At 40.4% G+C, this 20,874-nt stretch overlaps 1 protein-coding gene across 1 annotated transcript in view; it reads right to left on the bottom strand.

Annotated features, from left to right (window-relative positions):
- Window positions 1-596: 596 nt before the first annotated feature.
- Window positions 597-20,874, bottom strand: part of LOC113895586 (zinc finger protein 474) — a 62,900-nt gene continuing 42,622 nt past the window's right edge. The window contains exons 3-4 of the mRNA XM_027546962.1: window positions 8,736-8,916; window positions 597-5,796 (exon numbers count right to left, since the gene is read on the bottom strand). Of these exons, the coding sequence (XP_027402763.1) occupies window positions 5,645-5,796; window positions 8,736-8,916 (333 nt within the window). The 3' untranslated portion in view covers window positions 597-5,644. The remainder of the gene's footprint in view (window positions 5,797-8,735; window positions 8,917-20,874) is intronic.

The raw sequence follows: 20,874 nt of genomic DNA, 5'->3' as shown, positions 1-20,874 counted from the left end.
ATGGACGACTTTCTCAAGTTTCTTTCCAGTGAAATAGCTGGTAAAAAGTCGAGAAGGGGATACGGGAGAGGAATGTGGAAAGGTAGACCGGGAAAAATGGAGGGATATCTGGAGGGTGGAGCACCTGGGTTTTTTTTCCTCTAACAGAAACAGAAGTCCCAGCAGTCACGGGTGGAAGATTAGACAGCAAGATCCAGGAGAAAACGTGAAAGGATTAGGAGGAAAGAGTTCAAGATGTTCCAAGACAGGACATGAAGGCACTTAAGGCAAACCTCTTGCTTGACGATTTGGCTGAATGCCGGTCCTCGAATCAGGTACTTGGAGCACACTCCTTTGACAGTTCAGCCTGCTCTTAAGATCTGCCCATGGCCCCTCAGAAAAGTCCCGGTAAAGATCATAAGAGAACGTTGAGATTTAAGCCATACATGCACTTTTAGCATTTGAACATTTTGACTGTTCTTCAGTTAGTGCCTTATTTAGAGATTCCCATAACTATAAACTTCTATCATTTCAGATTATACAAGTATTTTCTTTTCATGTTCATGGAAAGGACAAGGTCATAGGGTCATTGGCGTGAAAAGTCAATTGCCAAATAATTCAACTGCATTTGTCCATTTATTATTTTTTGAACAAGTGTGTACATATACCAGAGTCACTTTTATGATTTAAAATATTGACAGAACATTAAAAATTGGCATCCAGTTTTTGAGCATGTTGTGAAATAGCTGTGTATTTCAGGAGTGACAAATCTTGGAGCCAGTTTTCACTGGGCTCTGACCCTACTGGCTTTGGTTACGGTGCCCTCTCACGAATGCACGTAGTGGAGATGGCCAGTGTCCTGCATGAATTTACGGACTCTACTTCTCAATAGGAGGTTTGGGAGTCCTACCCTATGTCACATACAGGAACACCTCGTTTTAGTGTGCTTCGCATATTTTACTTCTCAGATATTGCATTTTTGTTTTGTTTTACAAGTTAAGAGCTTGTGTCAACCCTGTGTCAAGCGAGTCTATTGCTGCCATTTTTCCAACAGCGTTTGCTCACTTTGTGTCTCTGTGTCGTGTTCTGGTAATTTTTGCAATATTTCAAACTTTTAAAAATTATTACTTTAAAAAATTATTGTTCTAGTGATCTGTGGCCAATGACCTTTGATGTTTTTATTGTGATTGTTTTGGCATTTGGGTATTTTAAAAATATCGAATATGTACATTGCTTTTTTAGATATACTACTGTACACTTATAGACTACAATGTAAACAAATTTTTCTATGCATGAAAAAACCAAAAAACTTCTGTAATTTGCTTTATTGTGATAGTCAATTTATTGTGGTGGTCTGGAACCAAAATGCACAATATCTCTGAGATCTCCCTGTAGATGTTTCTATTAGTTGTCTGTTGCTGCCATAATAGATTACAAGCTTAATGTATTAAGCCGCACACCTTTATTTTCTTACACTTTTGTAGGTCAGACGTTCAACCCTGGACTCACCAGATAAAAACACATTGTTGGTGGGGCTGTGTTTCTTGCTGAAGGTTCCAGATTCAGGTTGTTGGCAGACTCCAGTTCCTGCGGTTATAGGACAGAGGTTCCAGTTTCTTTGCTGGCTGCCTGCTGGGACTACCCTTAACTTGGAGAAGCTTCTCTCTGGTCGCTGCACATAGCTTGCCACATCTCAGAACAAGCCACAGGGTTTTGGATACTTCTTATGCTGTCATCTCTCTTATCGTCTTTCTTTCTTATCCTACTATTAATGACATGATAATATTGGGCCCATCCGGATGATCCGAGATACTCTCCCCATAACGAGGTGCGTAACCTTAACTACATCTGCAAAGGTAACATGTAATATATTCATAAGTTTGGAGGACTAGGGGCCAACATCTTTGGGGCCATTACTTTGCTGAACACACACTCAGTTAAGTATCACCTGAAAAACATTGGTCTATAGCTGATCAATGTGAATCAATGATGGAACCTAGCCTGCATGATGTCTAGGCCAGTTTTCACTTTTTCACTGTAGTTGTTTATAGCCATGTGGGTTTAATCTCATATTTCCGGAAGTAGAATTAAAAGGCATCAGAGGTACTCTGGAATCTTGTGTTCCCAGCACCTCTCCCCATCACATATCCAAAAGAACAGTAGTTGAAACATAGACCATTAGGATTCAATCTTAGCAGGTTTTCAACTAAGTTTACCTGGGTGTGGAGGATAGAAGACTTCATTATACTTTTCCCTGCAAGTGTTATCTATTGAATATTTTCATAATAAAAATTTAAAAGAACTAAGCATAAAACTGTACCATCCTATGCTAAATTAGCAGTGCTTTTCCTGGTGTAATTTTTTCTACCCAATTTGACCCCCGCTGGAACCTCAACTGCTTCTCATGTGTGCTGTTTCTTCCAAGTGCAGGAAAACCTCATTTCCATCTCTGGCCACAGTACTCACAGAGAGCGGGCAGGGCCAGCAGAAACAGGCACGGCCTCTCATGTGGGCCAGACAGAGTCAGGAGGGAAGTAATAAATGATAAAGGAGGGTGGACCATCGCCAGAGCAAGGGAAGGGCCCCCTCAGGGTTGAGGAAGGAAAGGGCTGAACTTCCTGTCCTGGCCTGGTATGGGATTAAAGCCATATGAATTGGTTTAGATGGGGTGTAAAGAAGAAACACCGCTAATGTCAGAAGCAGACAAGTTCAGAGAAACCAAGGGCTGTTTTTTCAGGTTTTTAGGAGAAGGAAGACTTTGGATATTTGCCCTCTTTCTTTTCCCTGCTCACAAATGGATCTGCCTGTTGGTTGCAGCTTCTTTTTCTGAGACTCAGGCCAATATTCCCCAGGCTGATGTCATCTGGTGTCATCTGGGAGCTTCCTTGGAGATTCTGGGACTCCAATTGGAAATACTTCCAAGGTTGCCTGAAGAGCAGGTCCCACAATGGAGCTCTAACAGATCTCCATGTTTACTCACCGGAGGAGCATCGCCCCCTCCAAACTCCTTACTAGGACAGGCTTGTTCCACCTCCAGGGTTCCCTTCTGATAATACATGCCCTGCAACACTAATGTGGGTTCAATGTGCAAGTGAGCGTCAAGAAATCTTGGAATTCTTCCCATAATCTCAACTAGAGGGGAATTCAATTAGAGATTGTGCAGCACCAGTTGCCAGAGCTGAAAGGGAACTGTATTGTTACTGATGCCCGGAATACCATCACATCCCAGCATCCCAGACCAATAACTGCCTGAGCCAGTGTAAGAGCTCCAAGGCCTTCATCTAGTATGTTTTTTCATCAGCTAGGAGACTGTCTATGGGAACCATTTCAAGGGTCAAATTCACAGCTCACAGATGCACCAACCATTGTTAAAGAGATCATTTCTCTTTGAGTACAAGTACCTGCACAGCTGTGAATGAGTTGAGGGGAGGGCCAATGGCAAAGAGTAGGTGAGCTCTTTCCTGTTGATGGCGAGACTTCAATGATGTGACTTGGTGAAAGACAGGAACCCTTGGATTGATGTCAACTTTCTCCACATTTGATACCCTGCAACATTTGCAGGCCAGCTCAGCTGGAGCAGGTGGAAGCCCCTCGGTCAGCATTTTGATGTTCCTCAAGCTTTTCCTTGTGGGAGCAGTGCTTTCTATAAGAGCTCATTTCTTTCAACCACTTCAAGAACTCAGTTTAATAATTCCTACAGATGAAGTAGTTTTATTTTTCTCAAGCTTTTGAAAGCAAAGGGCCCAAGAACCTTTATGATCCCAATGGCCACTCATTTTAAAGTTGAGGCCAAAACTTGTCCTTTATTTCCGTTGCTATCTGACTTCTGAACATGATTAGCAGAATGCAATTGGAATACAATGCAATTGAAACTGCACTCTGAATTCTGCAAACTGTTTTCACCTCAGTTTAAGATCAATTCAGACTAGCAGCTAAACTGCAAACATCCTAATTCCCTTAGTTCCTAAGCATTGTACAAACTTTCTCCATGTGCCAGATCTTCTGTGTTGGAATAGTTCATCTTATTAATGGTGGCACGTGGCACTCAAATGGCAATGGATAAGATTTGGGGTTTGGAAGTCCAGCAGTCTCAAGTCTGCTTCCTGACTCCAACCCTTAACTCAAGTTCAGTGTGACCTTGAGTTGGCTCTTTTAGTCTAAGTATCAATTTTCTCATGTGTAAAATAAGGATTATATCTACCTGAAGGGTTGCTGTGAGATTTATATAAAGTGATATACAGAAAGCACTAGACACATTGCCTGATCCACAGTACATGCTCTACATATTAGATGTTATTGTCATTTTTGTTAACAAAATGAACTAAAGCATCAACTACAAGTCATTGAAGGGTCTCTTTTACAAGATGCTAATCTTTGGGGGATATCTAAATGCCTTAAAAAAAAGTTTATCTCTTGCTTCCTTCAGAACAGGCAGGAAAAACAGAATAATTAGCACAATTTTCCTAACCTAGCCTTTTACAATAGGCAGATGTATGACCAAATTATTAGGTGAAATAAACGTGCCTGTATAATTTGGAATTAACTGTGCTGTGTAAGGTCATGAATGCAAGGGTTGCAGGAACCTGGTGGATCCGGAATGGCCCTGAAATTCAGCCATTAAATGAACAAAGAGATCAAGCAAAACTGCTGGGAGTCCAAGCAAAACCGCGCTGCCCGGGGGAGCAGAATTTCCTGGGCAGAGCCCCTCCCGGGCACTGGCCTCCTCCCAGGAGAGCTCCGCCTCTCTAAATACACGTTCAAGGACTCAAATCCAGAGCAGCTGCACAAGCCACTTTCTGTGCATGGACCCTGGGTGGAGAGGCACAGAACTTGCTGGCAGGCTTTTAGACCTCAACAATAAAGCACCTATGAGGCCCGAGGAGGGCAGAGGAAAGGAACTCTTGCTGGACTTTTTCGCTAGGTGGAGGGAGCCGGTTTCCACCAGGTGATTAATCACACACAGCGGTCTCGCAGCATACGAGGCCGGTGTTGATCCGGAATCTTCTTTGTAGCATTTCTCACCGAGGGAGTAACAGTACTGTACGGTTCTAGTGTTTTAAGCCCTTAGCTCTTTTTTGATATATCTCTCCTGTTGAACAATTTTGTACAGAAAAGAAGAATTCCAGTCACTGAGTCGATTAAAAACATTTCCCTGGATCAGAAAAAGCAGGGAGGGGCACGTTACTTCAGAAAGCACAGGGATGGGAGGGAAGCCAGTTTTTCTCGGGACCGAAGAGTTGCCTGAAGTCACCCCCCACTAAAATCTCTGTTCACTGAATAATAGTCCTAAGCGGTGAGGTTCAGAATCCTGTTCAGGGAAAACAGACCAGATGAAAAAATGGCAACAGCTGGCTCAGAGATTTCCTGGAGATAAAAATGCCAGCTCTGAAGAGGCGCGGCCACGTGTCATTCTGTCCGATCACCGTGTCTCATGAGAGGCGCGCGGCGTGTCTAGGCACACGCACGCGGCTGCTTGTTAAAAGCGGTGACACAGCGGTCAAGGCAGGCCACCGGAGCACTGAGCTGGGCGTCCTGTGCTCCATGGCCTTTGGTCAATTCCAGTTCTCCTTCCCCAACTCCACCCCCACTTTTCCTCCTTCCCACCATAACCCAACTCTTTCCCAAGGATTTAATGCCTGTAACTCTTTCGTAGGAAGAAAGGGCTTTACTTGGCGACTTTTGGTTTACAGGATCGTTGGTGAACAATCAGTCTGTCTGGCAGGAAGGTACGCCCACAAGTATTACAGGGAACCAACTGGCTCTGGGCGCTTGTCCAAGCAGCTTCGTTTAAGGCATCGAGATCATAGAAACCCTTGGCTGAAAAGTTAAAGAAAAACAGAGGGGGAAAAAAAGAACAAAGAAAGAAAAGAAAAAAAAAATGGGAAAATGGATCAGTTTTCATTCTGGAGAACCATACTCTACTTTTTATGGAAAGTATTTTCAGGAAATACCTGTTGACTGAGGCTTTTAAACAAATTATATTACTTTTGCCAAAAAAAAAAAGTGCTGCTCAATCTTTTAAGGGCTGAGAACCGTTAGCTCTGAATCAGAGGTTTTTCAGTCCTTGAATTTTAAAAAGGGGAAGACATTGTTTTATGTGTTGTGATATGCATTCTTCACTAATTATTAACATCTTTGTTTACACATTATCTTGAAAATATAACTTTTGGCTTTCTTTCAGTTGACTCTATAAGCTTTCAAAAGAAAAAGAACATGTCTCTATTTTCCTCTTCTGTAATCTTTCAGAATGTTTTTAGAGGCCACAACTGACAATTGAGAGTGAATTTAAGACAAATTATATCCTAAAAATTTATCATCTCTTTATGGCCATAAACTCAGAGATTCTTTAAGTAATTAAAGTGAAGAATGCAAACAGGATAGTTAAGCTGACAAAAAGAAGTGTCCTTAAGAAAGCAACAAAGACAGCTGAGAGATGTATAATTTTCATTGACAGAGCATAGGAAAAAGGGCATATGGGTTTATTTTAGAGAAACAGTGTGGGATTTAACTTTAATAAAACTTATTTAAATAGAATGGCTTTGGTACACTAAATTGACTGTCTTAGAATTTCCCCAAAAAAGCACCCCCCCACACAAATATAGCCAGGCACTCAAAAATATATCACATAGTTTTTAGAAAATTATTTTCATAGCATATATTGTTTTCATTAAAGCCCAGGTAGTTCTCATATATGATTTTTCTATCTAGTGGCTCATACAAACGTAGCCAATGTTGGATTCTTTAACAAGTCTACTAATGTTCTTTTTCTTTTTATCCTCCATGGGAAATTAAACTCTAGCACAACAGGACCATCTAGTATTTCTCCCTTGGATAAAGGGAGTGTCACTATATATGCAGGATATGAATGTATATTTTGAGTGCTTTAAACCAGTTAAAAAAAGAATGGTACTGACTTTCACCTTACTCATGAGTTTTAATATGGGCTCAAAAATTCCCAAGTATTCATGGAGAGTTGAAGATGAGTCATTACATTTCTAAAAGTTTTAGTGCCTTTACTTTATAGTGGGAATTGTCTTCACCCAGAGAGGAAGGGCGCCCTCAGAAAGAACAGTACCATGGAGCCAAGAGGAAAACTGCAGCAAGTGCAATGACAGGACCTGGCTTTTCCATCTGTAGCCAATCAAGACTGGTGAACCCTCCAGGGCTTTCAAACCAGTAGTTTCTCTTCTCTTCTATAATTGTAATAACTCTGCTCAAGCAGGGAAAATGATGGAGATAAGGAGTGAAGGAAACAGATTTTTTATCAGTTGAGAAATGACGGGAAGAGAGTCTCAAAGAGGGAAACAATCTCTTTGTGAGCAAATGCTCTAATTTCAATAAATGGGTATTTTCATCTCGAGCTCTCTTCCCATCTGCATGCAGAGTTCTCCATTTGGCAAGGGCTTTGAATAGTTGAGTTCTGGTAGCCTAGAACTTTATCATGACAACCTAGATTCCACTCTGTGGGCTATTAGAAAACTCTCTTTGGGTCACATGTCTAACAAGAGTGTTCTGAGATAATTGGTACTAAATGGCTTCCAAGATACCTTCTGGATATATAAATCTATGATTCTCTTACATAAAGAGAATCAATTAACTGAATGATACTTCTCTTAAAACTAAGAATGGTTTTCCTTTGAGAGGAATCATGGGATCAACTGATAAAATGACAATGACCAAGTGTGAGCTGGCATGGCAAATTCTCTGAACTACTTCATTCTCTCCCTGAATGAGTAAGTATAAGGCTCTGAAATGAGGCCGCACACGACAGTTTATGAAGTTCAGGTTTCATATGGCCTGTGCAGTGCTTTACAAAGTATTCACTGCAAAATTTTAAAAATCTGGACATTTCATATAGAAGTCAAGATTTCCAATTTCTTTTGTATTATTGGAAGATACATCACAGTGAAGTTAAGGCTAAGTTTCTTAAGGATAACACCAGCTGGAATTGGGTAGCGGCCGTATCCTTGGAGAGAGGCAGTGCTCTCAGTTCCCCATGGTTCCCACCTTCCCTTTTTCCACACGTGGACAAATGTGCTCAATTGTGGAATCTGACCAGTGGACCTTGTAAGCATTTCACTTAGGAACCCCTGCTCTTTGAACACTAAGACACATTCATATTTGAAAACATGTTTATAGATGTCCCCAAAGGTTAAGCTTCACATTTTTACAGTATTGTGTTTGATAGCATATGAATGTAACTTTTGGGAAATACAGCAGTTTTCAGTGAGTCCCTCTCCTTGCACAGTTTGCCAGGATACAGCGTCTTTGTGTCTCAGCATCTGAAAACAACCCTTTGGTCAGGCATTTTGGAACTGTTTTTTCTATTGGCCACTGTTTTGTGGCCAAGACAGTAAATGTTGCTGATGTCAGTTGCTTGAGCAAGTAATAAAAGAATACCTCTACTCTTTTAAGTTTAGAGAGAAACTGCTAACTGCTAAGTCACTTCAGTCGTGTCCGACTCTGTGCGACCCCATAGACGGCAGCCCACCAGGATCCCCCGTCCCTGGGATTCTCCAGGCAAGAACACTGGAGTGGGTTGCCATTTCCTTCTCCAATGCATGAAAGTGAAAAGTGAAAGTGAAGTCATTTAGTCATATCTGACTCTTAGTGACCCCATGGACTGCAACCTACCAGGCTCCTCCATCCATGGGATTTTCCGGGCAAGAGTACTGGAGTGGGTTGCCATTGCATTCTCCATTAGAGAGAAAAGTCTTCCCTTATACAATCAAGTCTTTTGTTTTCTAAAAACTTACCAGTAATGGTCCTGATTTCTGGTTTCTTTGGTTCTGGTCTCCTTAGCTCTTTAGGCAACAAGTTGTTTTCATTGTGCCATTTTTTCAGACATTGTGGCTCATGAATGGCAATCGATTTTGTTCCATATTCACGACCACAAATATAGCAAACAATGGTCGGTGGACGTCTTATCATTGTTGGCTGCAAGTAATACAAAATGCCTGTTAGCAGGTTTTGAAATTATACCTTTACATTATACTACATTTAAATTAGCTAGAAAAATCAATAAATTAAAAAAACCCTAAACATTCTGGTGAGATTAACCTTTTTAGCAGTTGAGATAAAAATATATTGTCTGAGTGATTGAGGTGGGGGTGAGGATGTTGCTTTGGGAGGAGAATAGGAAATGAAGAACTAGCCAGAATTTTACATATTGGTACTTTATAAAAGGTATTTTCTCATTTAATAAATACTGATTGATTGTCTTCTGACTATTCTCCATGCTGGGAGAATACAAAGATAAATCAGGTATGAATCGTTTTCTCAGTACATCAATATGCCTGAGAAATAAAGTAATAAATGTCCTTACAGGCACAGAGTTTTTAACAGACACTGTTGTAGCCTCTCTCTCGTTCCTTCATGTAAAATGCTTCTGCTGCACCTGTGACTCTCTGTCTTTTTGGATCTGGCATAGACTTCACCTAGAGACAGGACAACTAATCAATTACAGATGGGAGTTGGTGGATAAAGACCCAGCTTGCCCACTTAGGCTGTCTCCTCCAGAAGTCCTCAGTGGGATTGCACCATAGTTACTCATTAACTCACTTCCTTCTCTTCCCTGTTTCTTCTTTCACTACTTGACTGAGGTTCCTAGGATCACCTGCCCTCTCTTAACCTTTGTTTCTGGAAGAACCAAATCTAAGGAAGATATACGTATATAACTCAATAGGGAGTTTCTGCTTCTGTCTAGGATATAGAACATTACAAGAAACACTTCTGCCACTTCAACAATGAGAACAAATCAGAAATTTTTGAGCCATTAGATACTCAAAGTTGCAAGGTAAACTAATGAACCAAAAAACACTGCCTCAGTTTGAGAGTGGATCAGCAGAAAGAAAAGAAAACCTCCCACACTCCAACTTGACAGGAATTAGAAACAACAGTCCTCTGCCACAGAAATAAGGGCAGGACAGCTGTATGAGCTCTTCTGATGTGCAGCATACGGGTACCATCTATATAAACTTTCCCACCCACGGGGTCTTACACCTAGTAATGGGGTGACAGTCCAACACCAGAGAGAGCCAGGAGCATTGAGAGAAACCCTCACCAATTCAGGAAATGGGGCCTGCCTCACTGTGATGGTAAAGCTAGAGAATTAGGCCACGTACTAATCCCAGATAAAAGCAGTATACTATACATATACATCACAAAATACATATATATGATACATATGTGTGTGTATTTTTGTACATATATATGACAAAATTGCTTTCGACCACGGCCTCTTTAAAGAAAAATAATAAAAGAATATGGAATTTATATTCTCTTTTGTATAAAGTCAGAGTAAACAAGAACACAAATTATAGGGACTAAAATTGGAAATAGATTGTCGTAGAATTCTTAGATATCTTTCTTAATTTTTTAAATCATAGAATGTGCTGTGCTAAAGATGCATGTTTTAGTGTCTATAATAACCACTAAAGTACAAAATCATGCTAAGAGGCATAAGTAAAAAAATCAATGAGACGAGAGAATATATTTTTTAAGGATTGATGGGTTAACCATGACCAAAACAAAAATAAGAAGAGAGGAACAGAGGATCTAAAAATAAAAATAGAAAAAAAAGAAGGAAAGAAAAAAGGCGGACCAAAGAACACAGGTATAAAAGGCACGAGTTGACAGACTAGATAAAACAAAGCAACATTCAGTTATATGTTGTTTATAAGAAACACATTTTATAAACATAAAGACACAAACAGATTACAAGTAAAAGGAAGGGAAACTTTTTCATATAAACACTAAGCCAATGAAAAGAGTATGATTATATTATTAAAATGTATTAAATTCCGAGTTTGGAAATGTTGGAACTCTTCTTCTAGTTGTGAAGATCAGGAAAAGCTTTAAGGAGGTACCATTTGAAGAATGAGCAAAATTTAGATCATAACGACTGGGAAGGGTCTTCCCTGGTGGTACAGTGTATAGGAGTCTGCCTACCAGTGCAAGGGATATAGGTTTGATCTCTGGTCCAGGAAGACTCCACATGCTGTGGAGCAGCTAGGCTCATGTGCCACAAGTACTGAGTCTGTGCTCTAGAGCCCATGAGCTGTAACTACTGAGCCCTAATGCTGCAACAGTGGGGCCTGTGTGCCTAAAGCCCATGCTCCACAACAAGAAAAGAGACGGCAACAAGAAGCCTGTACACTGCAGCAAAGAGTAGCCACAGCTCGCCACAACTAGAGAAAGCCTGGGCAGCAACAAGGACTCAGTGCAACCAAAAATAAATAAAGTTAAAAAAAGAAAAAAGACTGGAAAGGATGGAGAAAACTTTTGGATGCTGAGCAAAGACAGCATGAGCAAAGCCCCATGGACAGAAATCTGGAAGTGATTACAGAGAATAGCGAATAATTCAGTTTGCCTGATGCTCAGTCTAGCACTGAGAACTAGAACCAAACAAGTAGGCTGCAGCCACGCTGTGAACAACTTTGAATGCCATGATAAGATCTGGATTTTGTTTTGTAAGTGATAGGAAGCAGAGAGGCAGGGAAATAGCCTGTAATTTCAATTCAGGAAAGTTTGTGTGTCTGTAAAGTATCTAAAAGAACTAACAGGGCAGCGTATCTATGAGAGCTTGAGCATTCATTGCTCTGTGAAGTGAAAGTTGCTCAGTCATGTCTGACTCTTTGTGACCCCATGAAATAGTCCATGGAATTCTCCAAGCCAGAATACTGTCGTGGGTAGCCTGTTCCCTTCTTCAGGGGATCTTCCCAACCTAGGGACTGAACCCAGGTCTCCCGCATTGCAGGTTGATTCTTTACCAACTGAGTCACCAAGGAAGCCCAAATAAATCATGGGTCCAAGAAAACACCAACGTTTTATTCTAGATGACAGGGAAGATGGTGATGTCAGTTACAGAAAGGGAGAAATTGGAAAAGACAGGTTGGGGAAGGAGAGAAAAGAGATGCTGTCTTGGAACTGTTGAGTTAGACATATTAGTGGAATTTAAACACGAATAAGCCCAGCCAAAATAAGAAACAGAAGCCTATACTTTGGCATTAGTGGGATTCAGAACTATTTGCACAGAGAAGAGGTTTAAAACCATAAAAATTCCAGAAGAGGAATATATAGATAGTAAGTAGAGAAAAATTCCTGGGAGAATATCTACAATAAGGAGATTGAGCAGGGGAAATTGAAGCCTAAAGAGATAAAGGTTCAAGTTCAAAGTTAAAGAAGCAGGGTATGGAGACAAAAGACTCCATTCACAATTCTGGAAACGCTTCTGGTTCCAGAAGTTGGTATCATTGAGTCTGTCAAATGCTCCAGAAGTAATGGATGGTTGAGGAAGGCAGTTAAATGTGGTGGCCAGTAGGTTATGAGCCAGTGACTTTTGATAATTTAGTTCCAATGGGGTGATAAAGGATAAAAACTAAACTGTTAGGAGTTAAAGATTAGGTCAAGAAGAAAAGTACACGTTCAAAAGGTTTGCAGAAAGGATATTTGAAAAAGAAGTAGAGTTAAAGATCAGCTTTGTTGTTGTTGTTAGGACAGGAGTATTTGGAGAGGAGAGCAAGAAACTGTGGTCCTAAGAGAAAAGAGATAGTCAATAGAAAAAGTCTCTGAGGAGATAGGAGGAGATGGGATCAAGGGTGTGGAGATGGGATCAAGGGTGTAGAAATGGGAAAGGGAAAAAGGAAGAAAAATAAAATAGATGGATTTAGAGAAAGGTTATTGTAGAGAAGGGAGGCACTAGTGGGGCTAATATAAAATGAATGTACTCTTCTAAGTATGAGGCAAAGCAATCTTCAGAGAATGAAGCGATTCCAATCCTGGGAAATGGGACAGTGAAAAATACTATGGGACTAAGCACTGTGGGAAATGTTATAGTGACTCAGTTAGGGAAGAGTACTCACCGAATAATGGAAAAGGGCCAGATAAGTTGAGCTGCAAGAAATTTCAGTGAATTTAATGGCTTTTTTCAATATTTCTCAAGTAGCACTGGGTAGCATGAAAGCAGAACCAAATTAAGTTGGTGGTGTGGTCTCCATGGGGAAATAAAATGTGGTAGAGTGTGTGTGTGTTTTACAATCAGCTTGCTTTTAACAAGATTGTTGGGGGTTACACCTGCAGTGGAAAAAGCACAGGGCGAGATCAACATCAGAAGGAAACACATTTATATTTCTGAATGCTCAAGCAGAAATAACAGATTTGAGATGAGTAAATCTGTAGTGAATACAGACCAAGCGAAATGGAAAGTGGAGTTACTTCCTGGATGATCCGAGTCTTTAAAAAAGCACATTATTTGAGGAAATATATTTTTATTCTATCTTTCTATACTGACCTATGTGAAAATACTATGTTAATCAAAATAATAAAATAGTTCTTTATCCTTCTCTTATTAGCCATGTAGCAAAGCCTAACACTTGAAAAGTGACTTTAAAAATATTTGAAGAATTCAAGACCTAAGAGAAAGAATAAAGCAGAAAAAACAGCCAAAACTTCCTTACTATTTGTATATATTTACTTGAAAGACAAATGCAGGTTTTTTAAGTTTTAAAATGAGAGTTATTCTTTTGACTTTGAGAATAATGAATTTATTAAAATTACATATGTAAAGTATGAACCTTAACCAAGCATGTAAGCAAAATAAATGGTATGGGTCATAAATGAGACATTCATGTCACATTGTCATAAGATTTCTTCTGTAAGGAAAAATTAAAAGAAAACAGGCAGACACAGAGGCTAGAAGACATGCATAAAACAACTTACAGGGATGTGGGAGAAAATTAATACCATAACAAGGCTAAGATGTCCTGTATTGTATTTTCCAAAGCCTGCCCCATGCTCTATATTTGTGGTTGAACTGCAGTTGAACTTGCAACATACTCCATATTCTTAAGTTTCAAGAATTTTACTCTTAAAGCAATGCTCCAGGGAAGTGCAAGCGACCCAGACATACAGCTGAAGAGAAAAATCCATCCCCATGGGTCTGAATGGAGATAAGAGACCCTCTTACTGTTCATTAATTTCACAACTGTCAGTCTGAAATTTCAGAGAAAGCTGAAAAATCAACTTGTTTTTACTGCCGCTGCCCTATTTGCTAAGGTTTTACTCTCCAACCTCCTTATGTTTTCAGATGGAAGTCCATGTGTGGGGGATTAAGAAGAGACGAAGAAAAGACCAAATTATAGGTGGAAAGAGTAGAAGGCCCCTTCTTGGCTAGTGTGCTACTGTGACTGGCATAGCTGAGCGAGGTAAGGGTGTGGGAAGGTGTGCCCAGGGGGCTTGTATACATGGGTACTGCCAGGGCCAGCCAATTCTACGAAGTGTCATGAAAGGGGGAGTGTGGTAAAGAGGAAGCCAAGCTGTCTAAATTTTCTGCAAAGCAAAGGATTAGATTAACAGTTTTCCTGTCAACATCTCAGATTGTATTTTGGGGATAAGGCACTATTTTTTTTAACAGCAGGGTAAAAAGATACTTTAAAAAGTTAATCTCTGAATCGATCTGAATTGATGAATCTGATGTGAACTGTTTTAGGGGGGGCAACTACTGATAAATGCCCCTACACAGCAAGTTTATTAGGGCTCATTGCATTTTGTTCTTGTTGTTTAAGTGTCCTGGGAAAGTCTATTTAGGTTGGATGTAGCCAGAAGCAATTGAACACTTCAGGGGAAGTTTTCATATGTGTATATTTCTTTCAACTAACTTTCATATGTTTTTAATCATTCTGCTGGCCACTATTGGAATTATTATTCTATTTTCCATGCAGCATTTTTTTTCTCTTTAGTTAATGTCTTTTCTCTGTCAGGAATGCCTCATGTTCCATCTTTTAAGCCAAGACTATGCAATGCAAAGGGAAGTGGACATTTAATAGCTTTCCTCCTAATCAGTGTAGATGACCTGTCATCCATCCACTTGTTTTTAGTTTGCAATATCACCATTGAGTCAAAAAGGAAAGAATAAGGATCTAGAAAAGAGAATGGTTTAGTGGATAACCTTGAGAGGTGTTGATAGAAGAGGAATGGACATAGTTTCAGAAAACCTAGACTAGAATACCTATTTCAAATAATTTCAAATAGCTTTCAATGACCTCCCTAAGTGTTCAGGCAGAAAGAAAACCACAGTGAACCACACAACTAAATAGCTAATAGAGCTTATAAAAGGACATATAATTACTGGTCAGAAGGAAAAAATAGTCCTTACATTAAATACTATTGCATGAACCTTAATGAAAGAGATATTAAAAACTAAAGTGGAAGTTATTATTTAAGCTTTCCAGGTAGCACAGTAGTAAAGAGTCCACCTGCCAATGCAGGAGATGCGAGCGATGCTGGTTTGATCCCTGGGTCGGGAAGATCCCTTGGGGTAGGAAATGGCAACCAACTCTAATATTCTCGCCTGGGAAATTCCACGGACAGAGGAGCCTGGCGGGCTACAGTCCGGGGTCGCAAAGAGTTGGACACGACTGAGCACGCAGCACACACACAAATTTATTACTAGCAGTTTTACAGAGGATCAGAAACACTCTATACTCGGTCATTTCTTACATTAATCGCACAATAAATACTAAGTAGTAATAAGTGAAATTATAGTTGTGTGGTGTTATTTATAGGAAAGTTTGGAGAACGTTCTCCAACGATGTAACTTTGGGGAGATATGTTGTGCAATGTCAATTAGTAACATATATGGAGCCATTGCTGCTGCTGCTGCTGCTAAGTCGCTTCAGGCGTGTCCGACTCTGTGACCCCATAGACGGCAGCCCACCAGGATTCCCCGTCCCTGGGATTCTCCAGGCAAGAACACTGGAGTGGGTTGCCTTTCCTTCTCCAATGCATGGAAGTGAAAAGTGAAAGTGAAGTCGCTCAGTTGTGTCCGACTCTCAGCGACCCCATAGGCTGCAGCCTACCAGGCTCCTCCATCCATGGGATTTTCCAGGCATTAGCCCCTTTGAAAATCTAATGGTGGAATGGCCATCTCCCAAGAAATTATACATGCATGGAGAACCATGGATATGACTTAGAATGACTGGTGGACTCCCTAGAGCCCATCCATTAGTCCCATGAAGGGAACTGTTGGGCCTTTAGTCAGAGCCAAACTTTTCCTTTCAAATAGATGCTCCTTTGTGCAAGGCATCATTTGGCACCATTTAAATGCCTCAAAGCCTTTGACTGTGTGGATCACAATAAACTGTGGAAAATTCTGAAAGAAATGGGAATACCAGACCACCTGATCTGCCTATTGAGAAATTTGTATGCAGGTCAGGAAGCAACAGTTACAACTGGACATGGAACAACAGACTGGTTCCAAATAGGAAACGGAGTTCGTCAAGGCTGTATATTGTCACCCTGTTTATTTAACTTATATGCAGAGTACATCATGAGAAACGCTGCACTGGAAGAAACACAAGCTGGAATCAATATTGCTGGGAGAAATATCAATAACCTCAAATATGCAGATGACACCACCCTTATGGCAGAAAGTGAAGAGGAACTCAAAAGCCTCTTGATGAAAGTGAAAGTGGAGAGTGAAAAAGTTGGCTTAAAGCTCAACATTCAGAAAACGAAGATCATGGCATCTGGTCCCATCACTTCATGGGAAATAGATGGGGAAACAGTGGAAACAGTATCACACTTTATTTTTCTGGGGTCCAAAATCACTGCAGATGGTGACTGCAGCCATGAAATTAAAAGACGCTTACTCCTTGGAAGGAAAGTTATGACCAACCTAGATAGCATATTGAAAAGCAGAGACATTACTTTGCCAACAAAGGTCCGTCTAGTCAAGGCTATGGTTTTTCCTGTGGTCATGTATGGATGTGAGAGTTGGACTGTGAAGAAGGCTGAGCGCTGAAGAATTGATGCTTTTGAACTGTGGTGTTGGAGAAGACTCTTGAGAGTCCCTTGGACTGCAAGGAGATCCAACCAGTCCATTCTGAAGGAGATCAGCCCTGGGATTTCTTTGGAAGGAATGATGCTAAAGCTGAAACTCCAGTACTTTGGCCACCTGATGCGAAGAGTTGAGTCATTGGAAAAGACTCTGATGCTGGGAGGGATTGGGGGCAGGAGGAGAAGGGGACGACAGAGGATGAGATGGCTGGATGGCATCACTGACTCGATGGACGTGAGTCTGAACTCTGGGAGTTGGTGATGGACAGGGAGGCCTGGTGTGCTGCGATTCATGGGGTCGCAAAGAGTCGGACACGACTGAGCGACTGATTTGATCTGATCTGAAATGCCTCAAAAAGTACTGAGTGGAAGCCTTCAAGAACTTGTGAAATATACCACCTCTGGCTTTACGAAGATCTTAAGTTGTGCTTTGTGTAAAACAGTCCCTACTGTATCTGTTGTCTTGACTAATATTAATAGTGTCCTCTTTTACTCTCTGAAATGTCCCTGTTTGGTCAATAAACTACACAGACACTTTTGAAAAACATCAATTCATAAAATATAAGCAATCAAGAGATGAAACCAAAACAGCAAAAATAAACTTAGAAATATTGAAACTGTGAAACCATATTGAGAAATATGAATTTATAAGACTGGCAATGAATCCATTTAAACACAGAACTAAGGTAAAATGACTACAGAAACTATGGTTAGAAAAGAGAATAGAAAAGCAACATGTCTTGACAAAAATACCTTACAAAAATTGATGACGGAGGGAAGGGTGAAAGGATGCTAATGATACTAAATTCTCCAACTTTCATGGCAAACAGTCAATTAAATCAGTGTAACATTAAAATATGGAGTGAAAACTTAAATTCTTTAATAATTTATCTTTGTTTTTTAACGTTGGTGGGTCCTTTAAAAACTAACACTCTTTTAGTGAAGAAATATTTTTCTGAATTTCAGCAATGAACTTCAGCCAAATGAAGTTTCATTTGGCTCCTATTGTCGAATTCAAGTAAAATTAAATATATTATCTTCATCAATAATAACTTTGATAAGATGACCTCACTTCAATGAAAATATGCATGTCAATATGTTATTTACATAGATGTTTGGAACAATATTCACTAAGGTCAACCTAAATTGTGGGTAATTTTTATGCTAATTTTATACTTTTATAACAGCTTGAATTTTTATAATGAACTTGTGTCATTTTTATAAGAATAATAAAGCAATAAAAAATATCAACTTCAGAGTCAAAACTTAGGCCGAGATTAGGTAATAAAATCAGTTCTAAAAGGAAAAATCAAGTGGAGTCCAAATTACTTTCTGAAACGACTGATGATGATGATATTTAAGGTGTTGTATATAATACAGTTTAGTAATAGAACCAATTAGTAATTGGCATTAAAATTAACATTAGGAATGAATTCAGCTTTGCATAGAATAAAATCAATATACAATACAAAATGAAAATATTGACTATCTTAAATTACATTATCCCAATAATGCTATCTTATTTTGTCAATTGTTTATCATTGAATGTATTAGCTAAATGCTTGCCTGATGCAACTTAACTGAAATCCTAGAATTCAGCTACAAAGGCCTGGAAAAATAATCTGAACACAGGATTTAGCACAAGTCTGTTTCCACCATAACATAAGATAGCTCTTCCTGATAGTTTTATTTTATTCAGACTTGTTTCCCTGGCTTGCTTGCAGTCACCAAAAAATGAATTCACAAATAACTGGATGAGACTTGTAAGGTATGAAGCATCTTGTGTTGAAAAGTGACAGCTAAAAAGTTGGTTTGGGGGATGCATGGACTGAACCATTCCTTGGGGCCTATGTTGCTGACTGTGGCTGGACTGAGAAATCATTGTCTAACATTCAGCCTCCCAAATGCTTCCCCACCCTGTGCCTCTAAAAGGTCACAGGTATAATTATCTACCTGTTACCAGGGAACAAAGGAAGCCTCCCACGTTTGCACATGGGAAGGCTGCAGTTAGCTGGATTTATTTGCTGTCACTGAAGTATCTGGCTTGTTGGTTTTGGAGAGGCTATTTTAGTGGGGCTAGGCCAAAGCAGCCATATCGAAATGTAAAAGATGTCTTTATTACCAAATATGTATGTAAATAAAAGGCCTGGCTCTTTCCCCCAAGTAACATGTTTCATACATTACTTAGAAACAAACACTACTGCAACTTGAATGGCCCTTTTTTTCCCTTTTAGGTTGTATGATAACATCCCTGTAACAACACAGCCTCATGCCATGTTCATTTGTGGACACTGATTAACCTGAGTCAAAAAGAGATCAGGGAAACCAGAAGTGTGGGAACGTCCTGAAAAGGAAACAGTCCTTGTGCCCCGAACCACCACTTTGAGTCAAATAGGAAAAAGTGCCCCACCTGAAGACACTTTCAAACCATCTTAGTTGTGATCATTAATCTGTAATGATGCAAATCACGAGATATAATATTTTAAAATGGTGACCATGGGAAAGCATACAGGACAATCCTTGCCCTCCTGCGTCAGGGCATGGCATAGAATCGGCCCTGTCTGTTGGTGGTCATGAGCACGGTATGGTCATTTCTGCACACATCTGGGTTGAATCACAAACATTTCAATTTCATGAAAGCCAATAAAGCAATTGTTCTAAATATCGATATTGAAGTTGCACTGTGAGCAGAAAGAAACCAGAGACCTCTGCTGAAAACACGGATGAGACTCAGTCAGCAGATGAGACTGACTAACTGGAAATGCACTGGGAGGAAAGGGCCACTCAGGAGGTGGTTCCACCTCCTCAGGAGTGGTTCTACCACTCAGGAGGTGGTTCAAGTGTAGCCCAGATGCTGCTGTTCAGGAAGAACACTCCGATTACAGGCCATGTGCCAGGCACCGTGCTAGGGACAGAAGCAGAACTAGCCCTAATGGTGGGGATGATTGTACTTAAATTCACCACCTTTATTTGGGAAATATTTTTAATTTTTTTCCTAAGCTCTTTGCCTGAGGCAGTAAGTCAGGTTGACAGACCCCTAAGTGGGGTGTACTCTAAATTAGTCAAGAAACAAGGGAAGAAAGGGACTTGCCATGTGGAGTAAGCCTTCTTGACCTCTCTGCCCATTGATGTGTTTGAACTCACACTGATTAGTTCTGGTGATTGTTTTCCAGAGGGGAAACTGTTCTAGGATCCTGGACTTTTTTGTGGTCCTTAAAAATTTTAGAAGCTTTGGCTCCCAGATATCTGACCCACAAGAAAGGCCTCACTGTTCTGGAGTCTCCCACAGGTGATCCAGATGGTGTTTGGCAGCTGGCATGAGTTACCCTCAGCCCTGGCATGAAGCCTGTGCGCCTGGTCCCTGTGTTCGACTACTACACAACTCTGTGGGTCATATCATGGGTCCTTCGTGACCAGGCTATCCTCTTTACAGCATCTTACCCAGGCTACACCATAGAACTACCTCCTCTCTGCTTCATATTCTGGATTTCAGACTGCAAACTGATGGACTCAGCACAATTTCAGCCAATGGACATTCATGTTTTATTTGACTGGCATGATGCTCTTAGAAGTTTCAAATGTGAATATCCTTAGGTGGGACTTACTCTCACGGATACTGTACTCTCCACCACTCCCTATGGCCCTACATGCAGCTGCCAAACTCTGAAAGTATATGAGCTTGTGACTGAGCAGCCTATTTTTCCCACTCTCTCTTCAACTTTGTTGTGTTCAGTCACTCAGTTGTGTCCAACTCTTTGCAAACCCATGGACTGCAGCACACCAGGCTTCCCTGTCCTTTACCATTTCCGGAGTTTGCTCAAACTCATGTCCATTGAGTTGGTGATGCCATCCAACCATCTCAGCCTCTGTCGCCCCCTTCTCCTCCTGCCCTCAATCTTTCCCAGCATCAGAGTCTTTTCCAATAAGTCGGCTCTTTGCATCAGGTGGCCAAAGTATTGGAACTTCAGCTTCAGCATCAGTCCTTTCAGTGAATACTCAGGGTGCCCCACTTATCTCCTCAACAAAAGGTATTTGCCTTATATTTAATTTCTAAGAAAT

This window comes from Bos indicus x Bos taurus, chromosome 7 (assembly GCF_003369695.1).
Source record: "Bos indicus x Bos taurus breed Angus x Brahman F1 hybrid chromosome 7, Bos_hybrid_MaternalHap_v2.0, whole genome shotgun sequence".
Lineage (NCBI taxonomy): Eukaryota > Metazoa > Chordata > Mammalia > Artiodactyla > Bovidae > Bos > Bos indicus x Bos taurus.
The sequence above is the reverse complement of the archived record's forward strand: the minus strand, read 5'-3'. Positions and strand labels throughout refer to the sequence as shown.